This window comes from Astatotilapia calliptera, chromosome 4 (assembly GCF_964374335.1).
Source record: "Astatotilapia calliptera chromosome 4, fAstCal68.1, whole genome shotgun sequence".
Taxonomy (NCBI): domain Eukaryota; kingdom Metazoa; phylum Chordata; class Actinopteri; order Cichliformes; family Cichlidae; genus Astatotilapia; species Astatotilapia calliptera.
The window spans coordinates 9,899,620-9,922,474 of NC_137425.1; the positions used below are offsets into that span (position 1 = coordinate 9,899,620).

The 22,855-nt window shown below is 39.0% G+C and overlaps 1 protein-coding gene across 1 annotated transcript in view; it reads right to left on the bottom strand.

Annotated features, from left to right (window-relative positions):
* Positions 1-20,354, bottom strand: part of usp31 (ubiquitin specific peptidase 31) — a 35,077-nt gene extending 14,723 nt beyond the window's left edge. The window contains exons 1-16 of the mRNA XM_026164499.2: positions 19,166-20,354; positions 18,381-18,515; positions 17,923-18,017; positions 17,740-17,832; positions 16,159-16,294; positions 15,694-15,841; positions 15,405-15,585; positions 15,072-15,183; positions 14,467-14,561; positions 13,402-13,479; positions 11,642-11,771; positions 11,280-11,399; positions 10,856-11,081; positions 10,098-10,256; positions 9,818-9,970; positions 271-8,742 (exon numbers count right to left, since the gene is read on the bottom strand). Of these exons, the coding sequence (XP_026020284.1) occupies positions 7,256-8,742; positions 9,818-9,970; positions 10,098-10,256; positions 10,856-11,081; positions 11,280-11,399; positions 11,642-11,771; positions 13,402-13,479; positions 14,467-14,561; positions 15,072-15,183; positions 15,405-15,585; positions 15,694-15,841; positions 16,159-16,294; positions 17,740-17,832; positions 17,923-18,017; positions 18,381-18,515; positions 19,166-19,690 (3,873 nt within the window). The 5' untranslated portion in view covers positions 19,691-20,354 and the 3' untranslated portion in view covers positions 271-7,255. The remainder of the gene's footprint in view (positions 1-270; positions 8,743-9,817; positions 9,971-10,097; positions 10,257-10,855; positions 11,082-11,279; positions 11,400-11,641; positions 11,772-13,401; positions 13,480-14,466; positions 14,562-15,071; positions 15,184-15,404; positions 15,586-15,693; positions 15,842-16,158; positions 16,295-17,739; positions 17,833-17,922; positions 18,018-18,380; positions 18,516-19,165) is intronic.
* Positions 20,355-22,855: the final 2,501 nt, after the last annotated feature.

Sequence of the window (22,855 nt, forward strand, 5' to 3'; positions counted from 1 at the left end):
AGGAAATGACAGCAGAGAATAATAAAAAAAAAATTCAATAAGAGGACAAAGAACAAAAAAGGAGAAAAAAAAATAAAAGATTCCATTTTCTTTGAAATTTTACTCATCCCGAAGCACTGGTGGATCCCCAGGTGCTTAGATCTGAGTCTGCAGGTACTGAGTACCATTCAGCAGTCCTGATGACAGGAGGGATATGGCCTTCAGCCAAAAGACCACACACAGGCCCGCTCGCATATACACTCTTCACCACATCTGCAGTTTTTGCCCCACCTCCACTCTGCTCTGCTGGTGCCTTGGATCACTGCTCATGTTGTCCAACACTGTTCCGCCTGGGAAAGATCTCAACTATCAATCTCCAAGCTGTCAGCCATGCTGACCCATCAGACCCCAGACAAATCCTGCAATAGAAATCAAACAGCCTTTTTTCTCTGTACTGAAAGTCTGTTGCTGTTTTGTCCTGCTTTGAACATTACCCTGATTGAGTGGTCTTGGAAATAGAGGACTGATAAAAACTCAACCTTAAAAGCGACAACAGGAAACAGGAAAATAAGCAACTAATTGGCTGCTACAAGGAGAAACATCACCATGAATGCTTATACAAGGGCAGCAGGTTTTATATCCGATTTAATGCATTTTTTTTAAAATGAACAGAAAATGTCAAAATCTTACAGCGTTTATAAGCACAACTGCCAAAAAATGTCTTCTCTTTTAAAAATCTCTAAAATTGACTTTTACTGAACTCAACACACCTACCTTTTTATTGAATAAAATGACTTACTGTCACTGTAACTGTTTGCAGCTGCCACTATTCTTCTTTTATACGCAAGACCTCAGTAACTGCGAGGCTAGACACTTTATAATCTGTTGTTACAGACAGGTTCATGTTGGTGACCTTTATCTGTGCCAGCACATGCATATTATGCTATGCTTAGGGTCTTGCACCTCTTTGCTCGTACCTCTCTGTCTCTGTCTTCCTCTGGTCCTTCCCTTGAATTCTAACCTCCTTTTCCTGCTTTCTAAAATCAATTATTATTGATTTTGCTGCACTCTCTGGGGTGGAGTCAAAAGAGGGGACAAAGAAGATAAAACCACAGGCGAATTGCCAAAGTAACTTCACTGTACCACAGGGGACTGGTATTATCGTGAGAGGAGACTCAGATGCTGCTCTGACTCCATTTAAAAGCACTGGAGAATAAGAGTAAATGGCATCCTTCGTTTACCAGGAAATTTCAAATGATGCATGAAGTGGATGTCAGCCAGCAGCTGACTGGCTGTCCTGTTTGATAGTGTAAGCTGACAAGTTGATAACAGTCAGACAGACAGTAAGAGATATTCAGATGCCTCAAAATTTAGGCAAACACCACTATGGCTTAACGGCTGCTTTACAATGACCCATGACAGAGAGCCAGTAACGAGGCCTCTACATGTGGCACCTAAATGCTGATTGTTCTTATCTGGTAACGAAATGAAGAATCTGATTTAAAAAAAAAAAAGAACATTTATCAAAGATCTTTACACAAAGTATTAATACGACCACTATGAAATATTTTATAGGAGAATAGAAACTATGCTAAACTAATAATAAATTCATGTTTTTTTAAGGGTTCTTTTAAAAAAAATAATCAGTTTATTTAAAACATAATTGTAAATTTGCAGTGTCTCAGAGCTGGAAGTTTGAAGTATTACTGGGAATACCTCATATTTTACCTCCTGCCTGAAAAAGATATGTTTTATCTAATTTGTTGCAAAGTATTGGCAGAAAATGATCTTCTTTTAACTTGTCTTGGGAACATGCTCTGCTATTCTGCTATGCAAGTTTTTTGTTTGTTTTTTTAAATCCCTTTTCACTGACACAGAAGCCAAAAGGTGGATGGAAAAAAACAAAAATCTGACAAGTGATTACGTCTTTGAGTAAAAGCTAAGCTCAGACTTGCTCCCATCTGCACTTCCCACCCCCGGACCTCGATATTCTGGAACCAGTGAAAGCTTGAAATAATAACCCTGTCCAGAAATTTAGAGCCTCTTATGTATTTCAAAACCTCATTTTTTTAATGATGCATAAACCAAGAAAACACATGAGATGCATTCGGAGTCATGCTGTGGACAGATTTGTTAGAGAAACACTCCCCCTAGTGTAGGAATAGCTATACCTCAACATTACACAAAGTAAAAGCACAACAACCAAGACAGTTTCAATATTTTTAATCTTTTTCAATTTATACTTGCATGGATTAACCAACAAAGTATATACACATTCATTCTTTTGGAGGGAAAAAAAGTGCATATATGACTTTTAAAAAAACGACAAATACAAATAAATTAACAGAATGCTTGGACACAGTCTAATGAACTTGAAACTGGTTGTTTCAATTGTAAAAATATATATTAAAAAAAAAAGTGAAATAGCAGGCATATGCTGGAACAAATATTCTAATGTAAACTAAAATTAAAAAAAAAAAGAAAGAAAAATTGGTCTATTCAGACACTGCAGATGTCAATATAATAACCACATAGTTCAGCAGGGAGTAGAGTAAAAGACTTTAGAATGAAAACAAATCTCCATGAATGCAGTGTACAAACGCATTACAATTTATACAGAAAGTAAAAGAAGAGGCATGCTTTCATTAAGCACTGTAGTGTTAAAATAGTTTAAAAGAAAATGAGACTTGTGACATTCATTCATCAAACCTCTCCTTAGATTCTCTGATCCAAAGATAGAAACTGTCCATTACAATTTTCTTTGCTTAAGGCTTCTGAAAAGTTTCAGCATCCTTTTTTTGTAGTGTTTCCGTTTGAAAATGCTCTCAAAAGCTTCTCAAATCCTAACCGGCTATTTCAGCTCATCCAGGTGTGTATTTGCAGTACCTCGCCATCTGCAGAACCTTAAGTCTGTACCTCAAATGTAGGATTATGGTAGTTTTGCTACGGCAACTTTGAATTGAACATCATGAATTTAACAGCAAAACAAAACGTCTATGTCGCAACAACAACTCTAAGCAGGATTCTCTAATCCTAATTAAGTTCTGCAGGGAAGCCTGAATGCATTTTACAACTAAAGTGATTAACGTTTAATACCCACTTCACCAGTCATTAGAAAGAAAAAAGAGAATAAATGGCACCGTTTTAAAACATTGGAAGTTACCGTTTGTTGATAAACAGTTTACAATAAGAAAAATAAAATAAAAAAACCCTCAAAAGTATTAAGATATTAATATTATAATGTCACTGATCATGTACTGTGTTATAAAACTATAAATTTACTATCTTTGTTTATTGCATTGAGCTACATGTATCTATTTTATATGACAGACAGACCACATCTTCAATGCAGCTGAGAACATGGAAACAGGGGTTCACAAACCATTCACTGAGGTGAACCAAAGTTGGAATTCTTACGATATACGCGTACATAATGAGTCTATATAGTGATCAAAGAGAGATAATCGATTCCATAGTGTTGTCTCTGCTGGTGTACAACAGTAAATATTAAAGAAGACACACAATAAACAACCACTGTGGTAGGAGCACCCAGAGAGCACAGATAAGCAGAATTAAATAACAAAGTGAGAAAAAAACAAAACACTAATTGATATAATGCTATATGCAGTTAGGGAATTAATTAGATTTTCTTTCATATAGGCAACATTAAGTTTAATCCTTTAAAGCAATGATGAAGTATGCTAGATTTTACAGTTTCTAAATGACGTGCAAATTAAGCGATGAATATACCAGCCATGCTTTGCTTTCTACTTTACACAGCTGCAGAATTTTGCATAGTTAATAAATACATGCATTAGCGTTTTCATGCAATACTGCATTCCTTAATCATTCTCGATTTTGTACACTGACAACAAATTTACAAACAAAAATGAAAAATGCAGACACATAACTGGCGTGGAGATAAAGCTACGAGATGACCGATCCTGGAATTGATAACTAGGAATCTTATATTTTGTCCTTCAACCGTTAATAAATTCAGTGGCCCTCAAATGCGGCAGTTTGACACGTTTTTGTAAATCAAACTGAATCCATCTGATGAACACCAAACAACAAAGACATTGTTATGATTTCTTTTTTTTTTTAGATTTTTGCAATCGTAGTGTTTTTATGGTTCATGTTTGGCAGCAGGGCTGTAACAGGTGCGCAATATGCTTCCAGCTTTCTTTCAAGAGTTTAGACTGCACACCGCCAATTTTAAGCTCAACAAACTGCTTGCCATTAGGACCTTTAACTGCAACTGCTAAATCAACAGCTCTCATCTAACCCTACGTTATCAAAACAAAGCCAATCTATAAAAATGAGTGAAAACATCCTGCAGTTTTTAGTGTCCAACATATACAGGAAAAAAGCCAAATAAAAGGTTTGGCGACATCCGCACCTCAAACCACAAACCGTATTTACACAGTGTGTTATAAACACTATACATTTTGACTTTATTACATTATGAGATTGTCTACTGCTTCGTGAGATGTTCTAATAAATTGTTTATGTAGCAAGAAAATTTATGGGCAAAAAACAAAAAAGCTTAATGCCAAGGCCCAGCTCTCTAAAATACACACTAACCACTACATTTCAATTACAGACTTCTAAACAGGCAAACAAGAAAGGGAAAGCTAAATGTACTTAAAATGATCCTGCTTTGATCCAAAGTGCCATTGTCAGCTTCCTGATAGATTACACATGTTAAGTAGAAAAGAGCAGCTACAAGAACACCACCATATTTAAACAGCTCTATGTAATCTCTGTGGTCTGTTGCAGCTTGAATGCCATAGTCAGTCCACGTACGGAGAAAAGTCCCAGGTCTGCAGCAGACACCTTTTTATGCAACCTCACACTAACACTAAAGATTAGCACGCCATGTTAAATCGCAGAAGTAGCGATAAAAACGTCCTGAGGATAAATAGGATGTTCATCACTGACTGAGACCTTCAAAAGCTTCCCTTAAATGTCAGGTTTGAGGCTACTTTAATAAGTGTCCCAGTTATAAACAAATTAATTATTACTGGAAGGTTAACAGGATGTTCGACCAGTTATTAAATGCAAGGAAAGGTTTAACAGGTGGCTTCAATAAAGACATGAAACGTCATCTAGTGTTGCTCGAGCACATCGTGTTGTCTAAACGTGACAATTCATCAAGCAAACCAGGTAGATTAAACGTTTCTGGGTATAATTTCAATTTTAACAACCTGTACAGACCATTGAAATAATACACCGAACTGTTTAAAAATGAGTGGCATCCAAAACCATCTGAGAACCCAATGTAAACCTGAAACCTCATATATGCTACAGAGAAATAGTGAGAAAGATACTGCAAAATACCAAACTCAAAATGTTTTATGCTAGAAGTAAAATCACTTAGTTGTGGTTTATAATAAAATAACTTTGAATCTTTTGAAACATACACTACAGTGGTGCCTAATGTATGAGTATTGCCTTATAAATGGGGCATTTCTATAGTGAACTAAAGCTGATTGTTCACAAAAAGGCCAGCAAGCATCATGACGGCAGCACTGATAATATTCTGCCACTGCTTTGAACTTTACTCCACAATGCATCTGTTATTTTCGCATACATGTCCATATTTGGACAACAACCACTCCATGACAATGTATGTGTAGATCTATAATCAACCAAATGGCTCATTATCAATATTCTGATTCAAGCTGATGAATAACAAAATGGAAAATATTCTCCAGTGAGGTACCGCGGGTTATGATAAACAATACCTTTTCTGAAGTTTGTGGTCACAGTTCTGAACGTCATCATTTGAAAGAATGCTCATTTAAGAAACAAGAGCTAGTGGAGCAGTGGCATTTTAGAGCACCAGGTGAAATAAAGGGGTGATTTCTTAAAAAAAATGGCCCCTGAAACATCGAGATGAATGTACACTTTTATCATTTCAAGTCTAAGGCCTGTTGAATCTACTGTCTGATATGTCTCGAAACTACTAAATTAATAATTACGACACTGCTTCGTGTTTACAAAGTGCGAACAAAACATTCCTACTCAGTGATGCATACAGTAGAAGACTACTATGTTGCCAAAGGCAATTATTTGTTTACATGTACAGCATTGAAAGGCGCTTAAGATTATTTTCATCTTGCTCATGGAAGGAGAAAATAAAAAATGAGTTACATACCATATACTTTCTGTCAATATATGTACAGACACATATACATATATTTATATACCGTGACTGTAAAGGGTTTCATTCCAAAACACACTATCAATTTAATGCAAAAGTACTTCAATAAAATTTTGAAAAATAGATTTATATTTAAAAAGGTACTCGTAAAAAAAATAATAACGTTTTGAATTATTGGACAAATTGTAAACCAATTCTAATTTCTTGCCAACATTAGTTCTGGTTTTGTTCTTCCTGCTGCTCTGTATCAATGCTAGGAACTATCAAGTAGAGCCACATTATGAGATTACTTATTTTTTCTTAATGGAAAAATGGAGTAAGAATAATATTTGTAAGACCTTTATAGACTAAAGCAGTAGGTGCATGGAGAAACTTGCTTGAAGAACAGAGATTTAACCCATCAGTGGTAAAAACAATCAATGAAATGTACTATTAGCCAACTCTATTTCGGAATGAAACTCTTTTGTATTTGTGTGCATGTCTGAATAATTTTGTTTCAGTATTTGTCAGAGGCTATTTTTGATGTTAAAGTTTTGTACCCTTTGACAATGATTTGAAATGCTTACAGAACAGCAGCAGAATTCAAGCATCAGCAGCCAGCTAATCAATTCTAGAATAACTAGAAGACTTGGAACCTGTGTAACAGAAAACTACAACAAAACTACTACAATATCTGAATTACAAGTTACTGGTGCACAAGACATTGATAAGTATTTCGTAGAGACTCAAGTTCAAATGGATAAGCTGCTGCATTTTAAATCAAGTTTTGTTTCACGCTCGTGTCGTACAGGTCTTCCGTGCACAAAATCAAATATGCTGCTGCACCACCAAAGGTGGAAAAGGTATCAATATTTACTACTGGAAGAAGCTAAATTGGCAGCATACTACACAAGTGCTTGGCACTCAGGTAGGCGGATGATGATACAGTACTTTTAAATATCTTTAAACACTCAAAGCTGGCTGCCAATACTAAAATTGCAAACCCAACATGTGCCAAGAGTACAAAACCATAACATCAAAAATGTGTCTTAAATACATCTGGAGCTCGCTGAAACTTAGGCACAAAGATTAGCTGCATTATGCTTGTTCAATATACCGACTATAGATGTATCATTGAGGCCTCTGTGTTGTTCGTGCAGGAGATTGCATGCTCGATGACAGTTTTCGGGAAGATGTCATTCTTTCAAGGGGTTTCTTCCCATTAGGAGATTTGGAACTTACTTCAGAAGTGGAAGACTTGGACTTGCCTACATTTAAAAGAGAGCGACTCAGAGAGCTGGGGGGCTTGGAAGACTCCTTTGTCTCTGATTTTGTCTCACCTCCAGGAGTCTCTGCAGATTTCGGAGAAGACGCCGCGTCTCCTGGCTTTCCACCATTGCCACCGATCTCCTTGGCTTGTCCATTCTGCTTGCATGTCCTCTCCGAGGCTTTTTTGGTGAGCATGGTACTTTTTCCTAAATCAGCCGACCGGCGGCTTTCCCTTTGTCGGAGGGCACTCTTGAAGAAAGACAACCCTTTCTCCTCAGATTTGCTGCTGCGCTGCAGATCTCTGGTGGAAACGCTGGGTGAACGCAGGCTAGTGACAGAAGAACTGCTGCTGGAACTCCGCACAAATCTCCTCTCAGGACGGTTGCTTTCGCCGCTCTTTGAAAGTGAGCAGCGTGCTACCGAGCCGCATCTGAGGTTGTCAGCCAGAGGGCTAGTGTGCATAGAATCTCTACTGTAGCTCCTTTCTATAAGCCGCTTCCTGCTGTTTGTTGAGCTCTTCTCAGTGACAGTGGAATTCTTCTTTGAGGTTGGTGAAGGAGAAGCTGAGGACTGAGGCGTGGAACGGACGCATGGCTTATGTTGTGGCGTAGCCTCTGGAGGCTGATTTGACTCTTTCGTTTTGGAGGGAGTCCCGCTAGGTGTCGAGGTGCTTTTCTTAGCATTTGCACTCTTCTCTTTAGTATTGCTCAGCTTTTTACCTTTCACTGGTGTACTGGAAGACGTCTCAGGTGCAGAGGTCTTGTGGGTCGAGCACAATCGTTTTTTGGAGCTTTTATCTTGCTCCACTTTGCTGACACTCTTTGTGGATCCTGTGCTTTCAGCCTTTAAGCCAAATCCTCCGATACTATTCTTACGTTTCTGTTCTTTGGAGGGAGTAGCTTGAGTGGGTAATATGTTTTGGTCTATAGCTGTGATCTGGTTGTTGTTTTCAGTTGGCTCATTTTTGGTGATCTTCTTTTCCACTGGAGTGGAAGCCCGACAGTACATGTCTAAGAACCTTTTATTGTTGTCCTGGTCGGGGAAACTGCTCTCCATCATAGACAACGGAGTCCTGTTGCCAAAGTATCGTTCGTGTTTACTGTAGCTGCCAAAACACGATGTGGAAACCTTGTCGTCACATGCCTCTCCTATCCTCTCTAAAGGAGGGGAACACCGAGAGTCAAGGGAGAATCGTGAGGGCGAGTTAGATCTCATGTGCAGCTTGGCAGAGAGAGACCAGGAAGGTTTTATCCCACTGTCACTGAAAGCTAAAGGACTGGCAATGGATGACCTGGAGGACAAACTCTGTCGCTGAATACTCCTCACAAAGGGGCGGACAGAGAATCCTCCTAAAAAACAGGGAATTATTTAGTTTAAAACACACCAACATCTACACAATAATGAACAAGCATTATTATTTTTATATTAAGAATCAAATGAAATAGTTGTACTGTTTCACACTTTTGGGGGGGTAAATCCATCAGTGTATCTACATCAATAACAATACTGACACTGATATTTGATTATTTAAAAAATAGACATTTTGGCTGGTTTTCTTTTTTTGAGTCCTTATTAGATGATGTGGCCGTGTTGTTTAAAAAAAATAATCTTGTTTTATTACCACAACAGATCATCTATTGCTCATTAACACTGACTCTACTGTGATCAGCTGGTTGTTTTGCAGCATTATAAACACATGTTACCAACAGGGAACTTGCAGAGTGCCATCTGATGGACAAACTATGTAATACTCTCTAGTTTTTAAATTTTCATTTATTAGCCATTATCAAAGCCAATATCAATAAAATTGCAAACAGCTATAACCCACTGGACCTTAAACATCACTCAGGCCATATTTCTACATTGCTACAAAGCTATGCTATATAATAAAGGACTTTATCACATTTACAGTGCCTGTAATGTTATTCTCGCTTAGTACAAGACCAAGGCCTACACGATGACTAGTAAAAACCATGTTAAATTATAAGTTAATAAAAAGGGAGCATCCAAGACAAGTCATGCATAGTTTTCTGAAATTTTACAACATGCAAGCCATATCTTGCAGACTGGCTAGTGAAGGTTTCCCACACCTCAGAGATCTGTGGGGACTTGTTCATTTCACTCCAATGCCATATTTGCCTTGTGACTTTAATTATTAGAGTTGGGATTGGTAAATTTAAGGTCTGAGTTTGTAATTCTTGACTGTAATGTTTAGATATTGTCTTTAGAGGAAGCTTTAAAGTATCCCTATAAATGCGATGGACTTAAAAACCTTGAAACCAAACTCTGAACTTTGTGCATTTCTGAAACTATGACCTGCTCAGGAGGCAGTAGATGTGTGTATGATGAAAATCAATGAAAATGAACAATCAGGAACCTTTAAATAAAAATAAATAAATAAATGAAAGTTCAGCATTTTCTCACCGTCATCCTCACTACGTTCGACTGGAAACTCAACCGACTCAGCCAGTGAAGCCAGAGAAGTGCGTCTGGATGAGGCTCCAGAGGCCAAACTAGCAGGCCTGCTGCCAGGTAGCCTGTTGATCCAGTGATCACACAAGGATGAACTAGTAGAGCCTGATTAAAACACAAACATGGATACATTTTAAGCCTTAAATGTCACATAAAGCTTATTATGCCACTTTATGGTACGGTATACATTACATATGCTAGGTGGACAAATGGTGTATAAATAAATACTGACCAGCCACAGAGCTATTGGCAGACCAAGAGGGGATGACTGTTCTCCTCTGATAGAACAGTATATAGGCTGTTTGCTGGCACACGTCATCATCAGCTATTGCTGTAACTTCACTGTCATCAAAGCAGTACCACTGACCATCAATGGAGTTTTTGCAGTATGCTGTGAGCACAAAGTAAAGAATGAGTTAACATGGATGGCAAACACATTCAGCTGCTTGATATGCTCATTTCCAATACAACGTTTAATTTGCATCTTATCACAGTTAAAAGCAAATCAGTGATTCATTGTTTGACTTGATCTTTTTTACTCCTTCCCCTGATGTCCCACTCAGTTTTACCTCAGGCTGAAACAAGCCATTTTTTGGTTTTGTCCCTTTAAATGCCCGCTTGTCTGAAAGCCCACTTTCTCCTAATCCCAAAATACTGCTCAGCAAAAATGTTACCAAGCAGCTTGTAGTTTGACTCTACTGGGATATAACACTTGGAAATATAAGGAAATCATGTGCTTCGCTGACATTAGCTTGGCATGAAGCTTATATTCCAGTAGTCTGGAGGCTGACTCTGAGCTTTTGGCTTACAGGGATTACTTTTATATACTTTTACATCACTATTTGACAGCTTGCCCACATTTCATTTGACTTTCAAACACAGTAACATTGCACATATGAGAGAAAATAAGGACAGGCATTAAAAAAAGGTTTAATTTGCATTTCTGATCCATTTTAAAATAGGTCTGAAGCAAAGAACTGCTCGCATTACCAGTGTAGTGGCCTCCGTGCATGTTCCCGTGATGGTTGCAAACAGCATACAGGTCATACAGGTAGTCATCAGGATTCCTTCCCAGTCCATAGGACCGTCTCCACGGAGACCAATGGGAAGGTAAACTCCAGCTACTCTGGCTTCTCTTAACCACGTGAGGAGCCATGTCCATCCCCATCAACGGGAACCTCACCATGTTCTGCATCTTCACCCTCCGGTCCCCCTCCTGAAACAAAAATATAGAAGCATGTTGCAACAGAGTCTCGTTATCTGACCATCAGCTGTCCACCTAGACTAAAACTCTAACCTTTAAGTTCTGCAGATGTACAGTGTTAATTTTTAATATCTGCTGGTCAACATATAGGATTTAGCAAAAAACTTACTTACAAATTCTTACTGAAAATATCCAGATGAACTAAAATACCTGTCTGAACCTCTTGAGATGCAGTATGAGTACATCCGGGAGCGTCCACAGGCTGAGCTTAATCCGGCCCTGCTGCAGCTGCTTGCAGTGGGGACAGCGCCAGGCGTCGTCTGGGGCCAGCTAAAACACACAAGACCCAAGGAGTAGCTATGAAGAGAAAGCCCCAACCACAGAGCTTATATAATAGACCTCACACAGGATGAGGCCCCGAATTTCCCTCCAACTTCTCTCTTTTACTCCAGAGCAAAACACAGTAAAACCACTGTGAGCGCATGTGCCAAGGCCAGTTTACGATTTATTTATTCAACTTAAACTACTAACAGTGCCGTCTTGCACGCATGCATACATGCTCGTGTGTCTACCTGCTCTTCTTTAGTGTACAGCTGAAAGCACTGAGCAAGGGTGCAGGCCTGCGGCTGGTGATGTTGTTCTCTATGCAGATAGACACTCTCAGCATCCGGAATATACTCTTCCTCGGTGTGTCCAAACAGACTGTGGGAAACAGAAAAAGAAACACACCCTTCGTGTAACAGCGCAGTCAGGTGAGGATCACAGGATCTGAGATTGATAAAAGAAAAATAAACTGACCAGTATTTTATTGTAACTGAGACAGATGAAGTAATTGTTTACCATGTCATAAGAATGCTGTTTGTCCTTACATTAACGGTTCACACCCAGCAGTGCAACTAAAGGATTTAAGACTTTAAAGGGCTTCACAATCAGCACTTGTGCAGACATGCATTACACATGAACTCGACAGGATTTGTTCAAAGCCAACATCATCAACATCATCAACATCCAAGTACCAAAAAGGGGGAAAAAAAAGTTTGATTTGGCCAGCATGGGCGTTTGTGTTAACTGCTCGACATATTAGTCAGCTTAGTGAGAAAGAAGGAACTGCTTCAAATGCAGCGTGAATTTTTTGACATTTTACATAAGTTAGTTCTTGAAAAAAGAAATCCTGTCAAGCAAACGATATGTTAGGAGGTACGCACAGAAAAGGCCACGTCCTCTGAAACATCCTTAGTTAAGTTTGAGGTGTTGCTCAATTTGAACGTCTTTTCAGAAACACTCGGCAAAGCAATTACTGTCACCATCAATTTTACTGAAAATGCTGAGACACATTGAACTGCCAAACCACAGCCCTGACAGCTACAATAGAAGAGATGGGAGTGGGGAAGGTGGGGGGTTTTCTGTGTCTGTGGCACTACAGATTTTGCCCTTAAAGTCAAAAGGCAGTTACATTAAGTCAGGACCAGAAACGGGTCAAAATTCTGCAACTGCAGACATCAAAACACTTTGAAGTTCAGCCGCATTTGTCTGTAATGTTCCATCATTTCTATGGTGGTCTGAATGGAACTGCTTACGAAGCAAAACGAGGCTGTCTGTAGCAATCATAATCAATTACAGAGTCAATGTTATGTCAACAAAGTCAGTTATAACCAGTGGCTTTACCAATTTTCAGAACAGTTTTCAGCATTTCCCATTCATTCATTCATTCATTCATTTATTTATTCATTTTCAGGCACAACAAATACCTATATTGAACATAAAATACACAAAACAAAAAACAAAACTTGCCTGAAAAAGGAGTGGGACGAAGAAAACTTATTAAATCCCACCCCTATACTCATTCATCAACAAAAAAAAAAAACAATAAACTTCCCGCAGCTACGCCCATCATTGCATACAGACCCATCAACAGCCCCGGGCAGATACAAGCATCTAAGCGGCAGCTCGCAACCAACAATTAGAGCCTTCATAACTGAATACAGAATATATAAATTATAAATTGCATTACCACAGGTAACAGGCAGTAATAACTACAAGTAACAGACACACATACATAACCCTAACCCCATCTCAAAATGGGTCTTAAGCAGAATTGGTCTGCCTATAGTAAAGACCTCATTTCTTACTATTTGTCAAAGCTGGCTTTTATATTTGGGTAGATAGGTCATGGCTAACAAAAACTATACTTTTTTAATTTAACAATGATATTTGTTTAGCTCTGGTTAAAGGGCCCACAAATTCCAATTCAAACTTTTTATCCTTTGCAGAACAACTGTGCTGTAGACAAGTGAAACTGGACACATACACATCCGTATTTTTTTCCACTTACTAGTCCTTGGTCTCTTTGTCCCATTCAACCACAATTTTCACATGTGGTGGTCCCCCTTGTCCACAGGACTTGTATGCTCTGTAATGAGAAAAAATAATTTAGCAACAAAGTAAGATGAGTGAAAAAGGTTTTTTCCCCTCTTCCAAGCACTGTATGACAAGAGTTTCATTCACTTAAATGTAATTTAAAAACACCTTTATGTCAGACAGACATTTGAATACAGTATGAGAGTTAATAGTTTATACTGAGAACAGAGCTTTATTAAATGTTTCAGGACTGTAATCAATAAACAAAAGAAAGAATGCTAGTTATGATCGCCACTGATTAATCATGATCATAATAAAATCAAATATAATTGCACTTTGGTTTGTGCATCTGCAGTGTTGTGACTTGTTTTGTTATTCTGAAATCATTCAGTTTCTAAGTCAAACAGGCCAAACTGGTAATTTAACATTCAAATCCTGTTAAGGCATGTCCTCTGCTCAGGTCATAAGTGAAGTAGAACTGATGGGGCAAGTGTGGAGAGGTGAGATTAAAGCTGAAAATTGATGTAATTACAACTTCAAACTATTTACTCAAGCTCGTGCCTGCCTTTACCTTTATGTTTATGCACCAGTATTTATTAGGATTTCAGATTTTCTCACTTTCACTGACGTGCTGTGACTGCTGCAAAACATTAAGGCATTTGGAGAGCCTGGCACCGGTAATACACCTTTTTTAAACTGCTGAGTTTGTTACTACATTACATGACTACGACATGTCAAACGGCTATACTTGTTTTGCAAGGCAAGGTTGCATTTTTATTTATTTTTTTAAGTTCAGTGATCCAATATAATTATGGCAATGTAAACAGGCTTTAGAGAGAAAAACAGTCATTTTATAGTCTGGGTTATTAGCCTTATAAGTTGCTTTTATGAGCTGTAACAAGAAGTCACAGTGTGAGTAAGCTGAAATTTACTAAAGAACGTTCTGAATAAACATATCCCGACTTAGTTAAATTTTAGGTCATACTTCTCATCTGAAATCAAGAAGTTATCAAATATAACAATGGCTATCTGAACGGACCTTTCCACAGTTGGATGACACAGTGGTCGCTCATCTTGGGGCAGGAGGTAGGTGATGCCAACAACGCCAACCACTCGAAGACTGAAAGGTCCAACCTGCACACAGAATGAAAATGAAATATAAACCCCCCCAGTGTCATCCAACTACTTTAAACTCTTTTGTCTTAAAAATAGTTTTGATACCTATTAAAATTTCAACTTCACTTAAAAAATAAATTAAGACTATTGTCTTTCCAGCTGTACATCATCTGTCAGAAAGTGTCACTCGACATTTGTTTCTGTTTTATGAACTTTCATGTTAAGCTAGCAAAGATGTGACCCATCAGTGCAGGAGGTATCTAGACTGATGGGTCTAGATACCTTGTTGTTTAAAATAAAGCTTTCTTAATAATCTCCCCACAAGTGGTAGTCACTGCTTGTATAGTCGGTATAAACAGGAGAATGCTGGAGGAAGGTTTGTACTTACTTGTGATCAAACAGAGGGTACGATCACTATAAACCACCTCCAAATAAAACCTTTGACTTCAGCAGTTCAGGTAAATAAAGGCTGCAGGACTACTTAAGGAAATAAACTGAGTATAAGGCAGTGAGTGGTTGTCATCCTACCTGAATGTAGACCCCAGGCCTCAAAAGATGGCGCATTTTCTCAAGGATCTCTTTTTGCAGAGCATCCCAGGTCACAGTGCGCTCCAAGTACAGTACAAAAGGCAGGCCAAACCTAAAAATAAAAAAACAAAATGCACAAGTTCCATTAGCTGCTATCAGCTTCTCCATCAGGCCTGTTATTAGGTAAATGCCAGGGACAAATTGTGGGTTATGTCAATAACCCTTCTTTATCACTGACAGACCCACAAGAACAGGGCATGTATTACATAATCAGAAGAAGCAGAGTGGATGAGTAAGAAATGCAGAACATAAAATCATTCTGAGATGCAGTACCTCTTTCCTTGGTGACCAGTACACGCTCTGTTACACACCAAAAGGATCATTTTTTCTGGTCCCAGGTTTTTATTGGGTGATGCAGTTACAGGTGTCACAGCGCCCTGCATAAAAGACGGAGTCCTGCTGATTTCTGTCCCATACTTCAAGTTGTTATGATTCAGATTTGCCAGAAGGCTTCCTGCGAAAGACAGAATGGCACGCGAGTCTTTTTGATTAAACGTGGAAAATGCAGAACACACCTTTTAAAAAAATAAAATAAAATAAAAATGTAAAACTACTGAGTAACCTCTTTTTGTGCGGATGTTTTCCAGCCTGAAGGTCTCGGGTGTCTCAAAGGCAAAGATGGAATCGCTCTCTTGTATGATGTCAAGATCGTCATCATCGTCACAAAACGAACGGTGAAAGCCGTCGTAGTACATTTCAGTCAAAACAAACTACAAGAGAAAAACAGCACATTTAAACCTTGTAGCAATTATTCTGTATCAAGTCCATATCAGTATTACAGCAATTCAGTAATCTTATTAGCAGCTGCATCCTGCTTTAGCTGTAATTTACATATGCTCTCAAGCCCTTTTTTGCTGCTGTAGTACTAAGAACAAATGTTAGAATTGCGTACTACCTCCCAAATATAACCTATAACAGCCAGGGGCTTGGAGCAAAACTCGCTTCTGTTTTAGAACTGGCTGTACCGACACTGTGCCCGTAATATAGTCTCACTGTGGCAGACCCTGATAAGTGACAGGAATAGCACCTGGTCCATTGGGATCTTAGTCTCGCGTGACACAGCATCTCTGAGGCGATACACGGTGCTGTTGAGCGGAACAGCAACTCCAATCCTCATACAGTGAGAGTACTTCCCCTGGTACACCACCGTCACATACAAGGGCCTAACAAAAAGAAACGGGAATGAGCAGCACAAATAAAACACACACACAAAAAATTCACACACCTATTTAATACTGGACAAAATGGGGAGGGTGTGGTGTTGCAGCTTGGCCTTTAAGTAAGCCGGAGCTGAACTGATATGACGGGAAAGGTGCCACACTAGACGCAGGCACTGTTGTGTAACACATCACACCTCTGATTCTGCATGCTACCTGAAAGTACATGCTAAGATAACATTACGCCAGGTTTGTTTAGTCCATGACGCTGTCTTTGTGTCCAAGTGCTATAAAGCCACTTTTTATCTTTATCGTACTGCAACCATAAAAATACTTTAATATGTAATCCAAATACTTTGAGCCTAAAAGCATTTGGACAGTTAGGCAATATTTGTTCTTTGCGAGTCCAGAACAATCAGTGTAAAGTATAATAATGGATATTACAATAAAGTAAATATTTGGATAGGATCATATCATAGAACAGAAATGTCTATGAGACTTCTAATAGCAGAGCCCTGGTGATGCCCAAGCTCCAGAGGTTAAAAAGTAACAGGATGGTGACACGCCAAAATCCTCATATTTCATAGTTTGTGGAACTCTGTTTGTCAGTGACCTTTAGACATCGCCATACAATTTGTAGCTTCCCTGGTGACATCTTCCTCTTTCTTTCACTTAGCTAGGGAATCATCTTTACTTTATCCAAACAGTAAAGCTTTGTTCAAAAACTCTGCGCTTCTTTTGTATGCTTTTGAAATTTCACTCTGGGTCTTTCAGTCTCTGAGGCTTACAGAGTGTTTGTTTTCTGTTATGAATCCTTTAAGGTTCTAGTCACATACTCTCAAATTCTCTTCTTCGTGGGAGGAGTCGTGCTTTTTGGCCTTCCAACTCATCTCCAAAGGGCTTTATTCCTTAAAATGTCAGACAACCTCGATACACATTCCAACTCTGTCACCTCTGAGCCATGTGAGCTCTTTTCTTTAGGGAAGAGATTACTTTTTAGCTAATGGAATTCATGTTAAGAGGGCCATATCAAATTCTTTCACTACTGATGTAAACTTAATCATGGCTTTAGACCTTCATGTAAAAATCTATTATTTTAATTGAAATAAAATGTGAATATCATGGCCTGAAGAACAATTTTTTTTTTAATTTATAAAATGAGATCTATGCTCTACAACACAACAACAACAAACAAATCTACTCCTGGACATTTAACACGCCCACTTTTGCAATCACATATACTGCATATTTTCACACACATTCTGTTTTACATCCAGTGAAAGGTATCATTCCTCTAAAGACCTTTAAACAAACATGCCTGCTTAAAGTGTAGAAATGCAAACAACCTGGTAGAGCAACAAACACATCAGAAACATGTAAGAACATGTCATCAAAGTGTTGTTAACTGATTACTCCCTGACCTATAGCACAGCTCAGATGGAGAAACTCACCGTGTGTGAGGCAGCGGGATTGGTAATGAGATACAGAGGAAGGGATCAAAGGTATTGCTCTGCTTTTGGCAATGAGGGCAGGTAAGAGAAGACCTGTTGGGAAAACATTAAAAATCTTAATGTGGTGCAGAGACTTCCCTGTCACATTGTCAGAGCAACAGAGCTTCTGCATCTATGGCTTACCTGTACTGAGCCTGAAACAGTTCTTGTACAAACGACCCAGCAGAAAGGGGAGGAGATGGTCCCTCTATGCTTTGATCGTCTTCTTCAATAGGTGGCTGAACAAAAACAAACAGGTTTGTTTAGTCTGATTACTTCATCATAATAAATTCTGGTCTATCAGGGTTCACAAGCTGCTGTGGGAGCTACACAGTCTTGTTAGTGAGTAGCTCTGGGGAAAAAGGAGAAAACAAAGCCTGGCAAGCCTAGATGAGCCAGACTGTGAATGCCGCTCATTTGGAAGCTGCACCAAGTGACCAAAACACCCCGAACACTGATGAGATATAAACTGAAACAAAATAGCCTTGGAATGAAAACTGATGAGTTGCAATGAGGAGAAAATATCCAGTTAATGATTCACAATTGTGGCTTGATTAGGGGGGGTTACGTACATTAGAACACCAAATATTTTCTGGATTCACCTTAATAGCAGGCCTGCTGTTGGGGTTGACGGTGTTGAGATCCTCATGTACTCTGTCCAGCAGCCACAGCAGAAACTCTTGGGCATCATGCTGAGCGTTTCCTTTAAACTGTGTGGCATTTTTTGACACAACATTCTGCAAGAAACAGCATGGTCCAAAAGTTACGATGCCTGCCACCGTTTATCCTGAAATCACTCTGAATATCTAGATCATTGAGTAAAGCTTTATTAACAACAGGTATAAGACTTGTGTGGTGTAGGTACGCATTGTTTTTACCATACACTGTTATAAAAATATAATCCTGGTCATCTTTACTTAAAGAGGGCTTGTTATGCTCAAGTCCAACTCAATACTTTTTTTTATCCTATGCAAGTAGTTCTGCATCAGCAACGGTTCAAAATAATCTTTATTTATCTCAGATCCCTTATCACCACTCCTGCTCATCCACGGTCTAAAACGAGCCCATTCAACCTCCCTTTAAGCTATTTTATTAGAAGTGGTTGGTTGCATCAACAAACAAAAGCAGCCACTGCAATCACTGACATCATACAGAGACAAGAGTAGAAAAATATATCTCTATCCAAGCATCTAAAGCAGACAGAAGCTTAAGTTTGGCCCAAAGGAATTCCTTGTTTATACAGTGCACTGCCCTCATTCTTTGAAACTTTGGTCATGTTAAATATGACTGTATACACTACTGTAAGAGTATATATAAGACAGAAAACATGAAAAAGCATAATAGGTCCCCTATTTATCTCGCCTTGATTTATTGATGTCACTCTTACCTTGAAGTCCCTGCTATGCTGGGGGGTATACTCAAACGTCCATAAAGCCCGCACAAGTCCTGACAGCTGCTCCGTGACCTCTCCTTTGGCCAGAAGACCCTTCTTCTGCAAATGCACACCATTTGTCTTTGGTTGGTCCTCGTCCTCCTCCTCGCCTTTGTAGTGCTCCAAAACGAGGTACTCGGCAAAGAGTTCAGTGTTACTGAGGCACTGCAGAATTGCATTCATGAAGCAGGTGTTGCCGTGGTTTTTTAGACCGGACACCCCAGGAACCCTTTCCCTGGATAGGAAGCCCCCCAGGTCCCCATCTTCCATGGGTACATCTTTACTTCCAGATTTAAACGTGGAAAATCCTCCATCATCTTTGTCATCCTCGGTTTGCACTTCGGATCCAAAGTGTGACAGCGCTGTGAGTGTCCTCAGGAGTTTACTCATAAAACTGCCCACAGAGCGCACAGAGCCTCGCCTGAACAGCTTCTTGCTGAAGCTGGACTTCTTGTCCTTGGTTGCGGCTTTACAAGACATGATTTCCCCTCTCACAGACAGCTCACATGCAGACGGAAAACTCAGATGTGCTGCACGGAGTCCGAGTCATCTTGCTGGCTAACTGATGCTACATCTCAAAATATGTAGACAGCAGCAGTGGTTAACGTTAGAGCTGCAGGGAGTGTTAGGTGCGTTAGCGGGTAACATGTTCACTAAGTTGTGTCTTCCAAAAGCATGCAGCGGTCTTTATGTTGTCAAAAAACGTTAGCTAATCCTCCACAACAATCCTGCCTACAAAACAAAACAAATGACCTAATGGCGGAAGAGATGCAGCACTGACATTGCTTAGGTTAGCTGTTTATGCCTGCAACTTGCTTCAAAGTTACCGTGTTGTTGCGATCTACTGCCCTGCAGCACCGAAGCGACAGCGGCTGTGCTGAAGTAAAAACAGCAGCGTTAGCTGAATTAGCTAACGGTTCAACAAGAGCAGCAGAAACCGCGGCAGTGCTTCCCGGCCCAGCCACCACGGTCCGATACGAGCAGACAGTCCGCCATGGTATGCAGGCAATTACACTCTAAGCAGAGTGTGTACGAAATCCAGTTAAACCTCACATCTTCTAGCACATTCAGAGGCACATTCGGGATAAGCTACCAAGTAGCTTGTCGTTTACTTCTTCTTTTTCTTCTTGTCCGAGTAGTCGGCAGATAACTCTGTTTAGAGCTAATATACCGCCACCTATTGGCTAGGAGTTGGATCAGCGGTTTAAGATTATATTCTTTTGTTAACTGGGAAAATGTACCTACCGTGGCTATCATTCAGTTATAATTAACTCTAAAGGTCTGATCAAAGGTTTAATTTTTAAGAGATATATTAGTTTCAGGAAGGAGATCTTAAGAATTCAGATTAGTGACAGTATTGGGCTGTACTCACCACAGGGGTGTAATACACGCAAAGGACTAACCATGCTGATACCAGTCATCGTCTGTCTCTTATATTGATCATTTATGATTCTGTTTACAGTCATTTGCTCCTCTGCGTCTGCCCTGTTGACACTGTTTTTGGTTGGGTTGTTTTTTTTGTTTTTGTTTTGTTTTGTTTTTTGCATCTTTAGTGTCATTTTGTGTATCTTTGTGTTATACTTTCTTTTGTTTTGGGGGTTTTGTCTCTCATTTGGTGTTTTTATATCTCATTTTGTGCCACACTTTGGGCTTAGTGAATTTCTCTTGTAATCATTTTGCATCTCTTAATCTTTCTCAAATTGGTTAGATCACATCTTATTCTGGGATTTACAATTGTAGTCTGAAGTTCACACACATCATGGACATGAGTAATTTGGGGATTTTAATGATTTCTTTGAAGTGTTCTTTTTCCAGGGTATACATCTATTATGTACTTTACAAAAGCTTACAGGAGCTGGATTTTCTCTAATCCACAAAGAGTCAAAAGTAAACATACAGGCTCTAAATACATACACCAGCACTAATATTTGGTTAAATGTCCTCTGGCAAGTTCCTCAACCAGAAACTTTTGGTAGCTAATAACCAGTTTTCTGACATAATTCTAGTTGGATAAGTGACCACTCTTCTTGGCAAAACTTAAGTTGGCTGGTTTCTTGGTATAGACCTGGCTTTTAAGCATTGTCCACAATTTACAACACAACTTAGTAGGGTTGAGACCAGGGCTTTGGGAAGGGTATTTCAGAATTGAGTGTTAAGTTGTTAAGATGTGTACACACTGGACGCAATTGTCTCAACATGCATTACTTTCAGTTCACTATTGTGCCTGAAGGAGGTGCAACTAGCATTAAAAAAGGAAAAGGAGAGCCACAAGTGTGCCTATTTATCTGATTATCTGAGTAACTGAAGTACATATATTAGAAGGTGGTATGTGTATATCTACACGTGTGTGAATTTTGTATGGCCATGCTAGCATATGGTTGTCCATATCTTTGTACATTTTTTCAAACAAAGAATCAAAATAATTAACGCAGGATATGTCTGATAAAATACATTGTCGTGACTGTGAGAGAAGATTGTATTTTATTTATCACTCCAAATGCAGCAATATCTTATTTAAAAGCTGCTTAGTCAGACTTTCTAATGTCCTTGTGTCCAAGTCAAATCTGATATCGGTTGTGTTCAGTCTGAAAAGGGTCATATGCATTTTACTCTTAGCTAGTTAGTAGCAGCTACATTGTCAAACTGACTGTTATTTGTGAAGTGTTTTTGTACATGTGTTTTTGTGGGTTATAATTTAACTCAGGCTGGATATTTTTGATGCTCTCAAAACAGTCAGGTAACATTGTTGCTACTAACCTTAACAGGGTGACACTTCCAGCCATCCTTTTAAAGATTACAGAGATTACAGGGCCAAATGTGAGCTTCTTTTTTTTTTTTCAAATAAAGCATAAAGCATTGTGTAAAAAAGTCCGAGCCACCCCACCCTATTCATTCATTTATATTTTGCTAGAAAAAGGAGAACTAGGCTCAGTAATTTATTGAAAGATGTTTGTCGTACATAGAAATACAGTATATAGATGTAGTTTAAAAAAGAGTTTGTGCACTTCTAAAGTACTTTAAAGCCAATATTTGGTATGATCACTTTTATTCTCCAACACAGGCTAAATTTTCTTTAGAAGGTTTCTAGTAATTCTTTAAGTAGTCTTTAGGAAAACCTTTCCAGGCCTATTTTGATGCTGGCTGCCTTTTTTTTTTCTGTTCTCTCTAAGCTGTTGCCAATCATTTACTTTCCAGATGGTGTGGCATCATAATTCCACCAATTTTGACAAGATCCCTAATACCACTGAGTGAAATGCAGCTCCAGACCACGATCTTCTCTGCTGTACCTGTCTCCTTGAAGCAAAAAGTTCCCATTCGCACTCATCACTTCATAAGAGCTGTTGCCACTGATTTCCTGTCCAGTTATTGAGTAATTTGGCACACATCAGTCTTTTCTCCCTGTTTTCTTTTCTTAAGAATGATTGCTCGACAGCCACCCCATGGACACCATTTCTGGTGAGGCTTTCGTGAATAGTACATGAGTCAAATGAAGGGACAGATGCATCTCTCAGGTCCTCTGTGTCACATCCTTCTTAAAAATGTGACTTTCAGATACTGTTCATCTGCTGCAGATAAAGGCTAAGACCTATTAAATTCTCATTCGTGATCGTGACGAACTCCAATTGGCAGTTTTCTCTGTGGCAG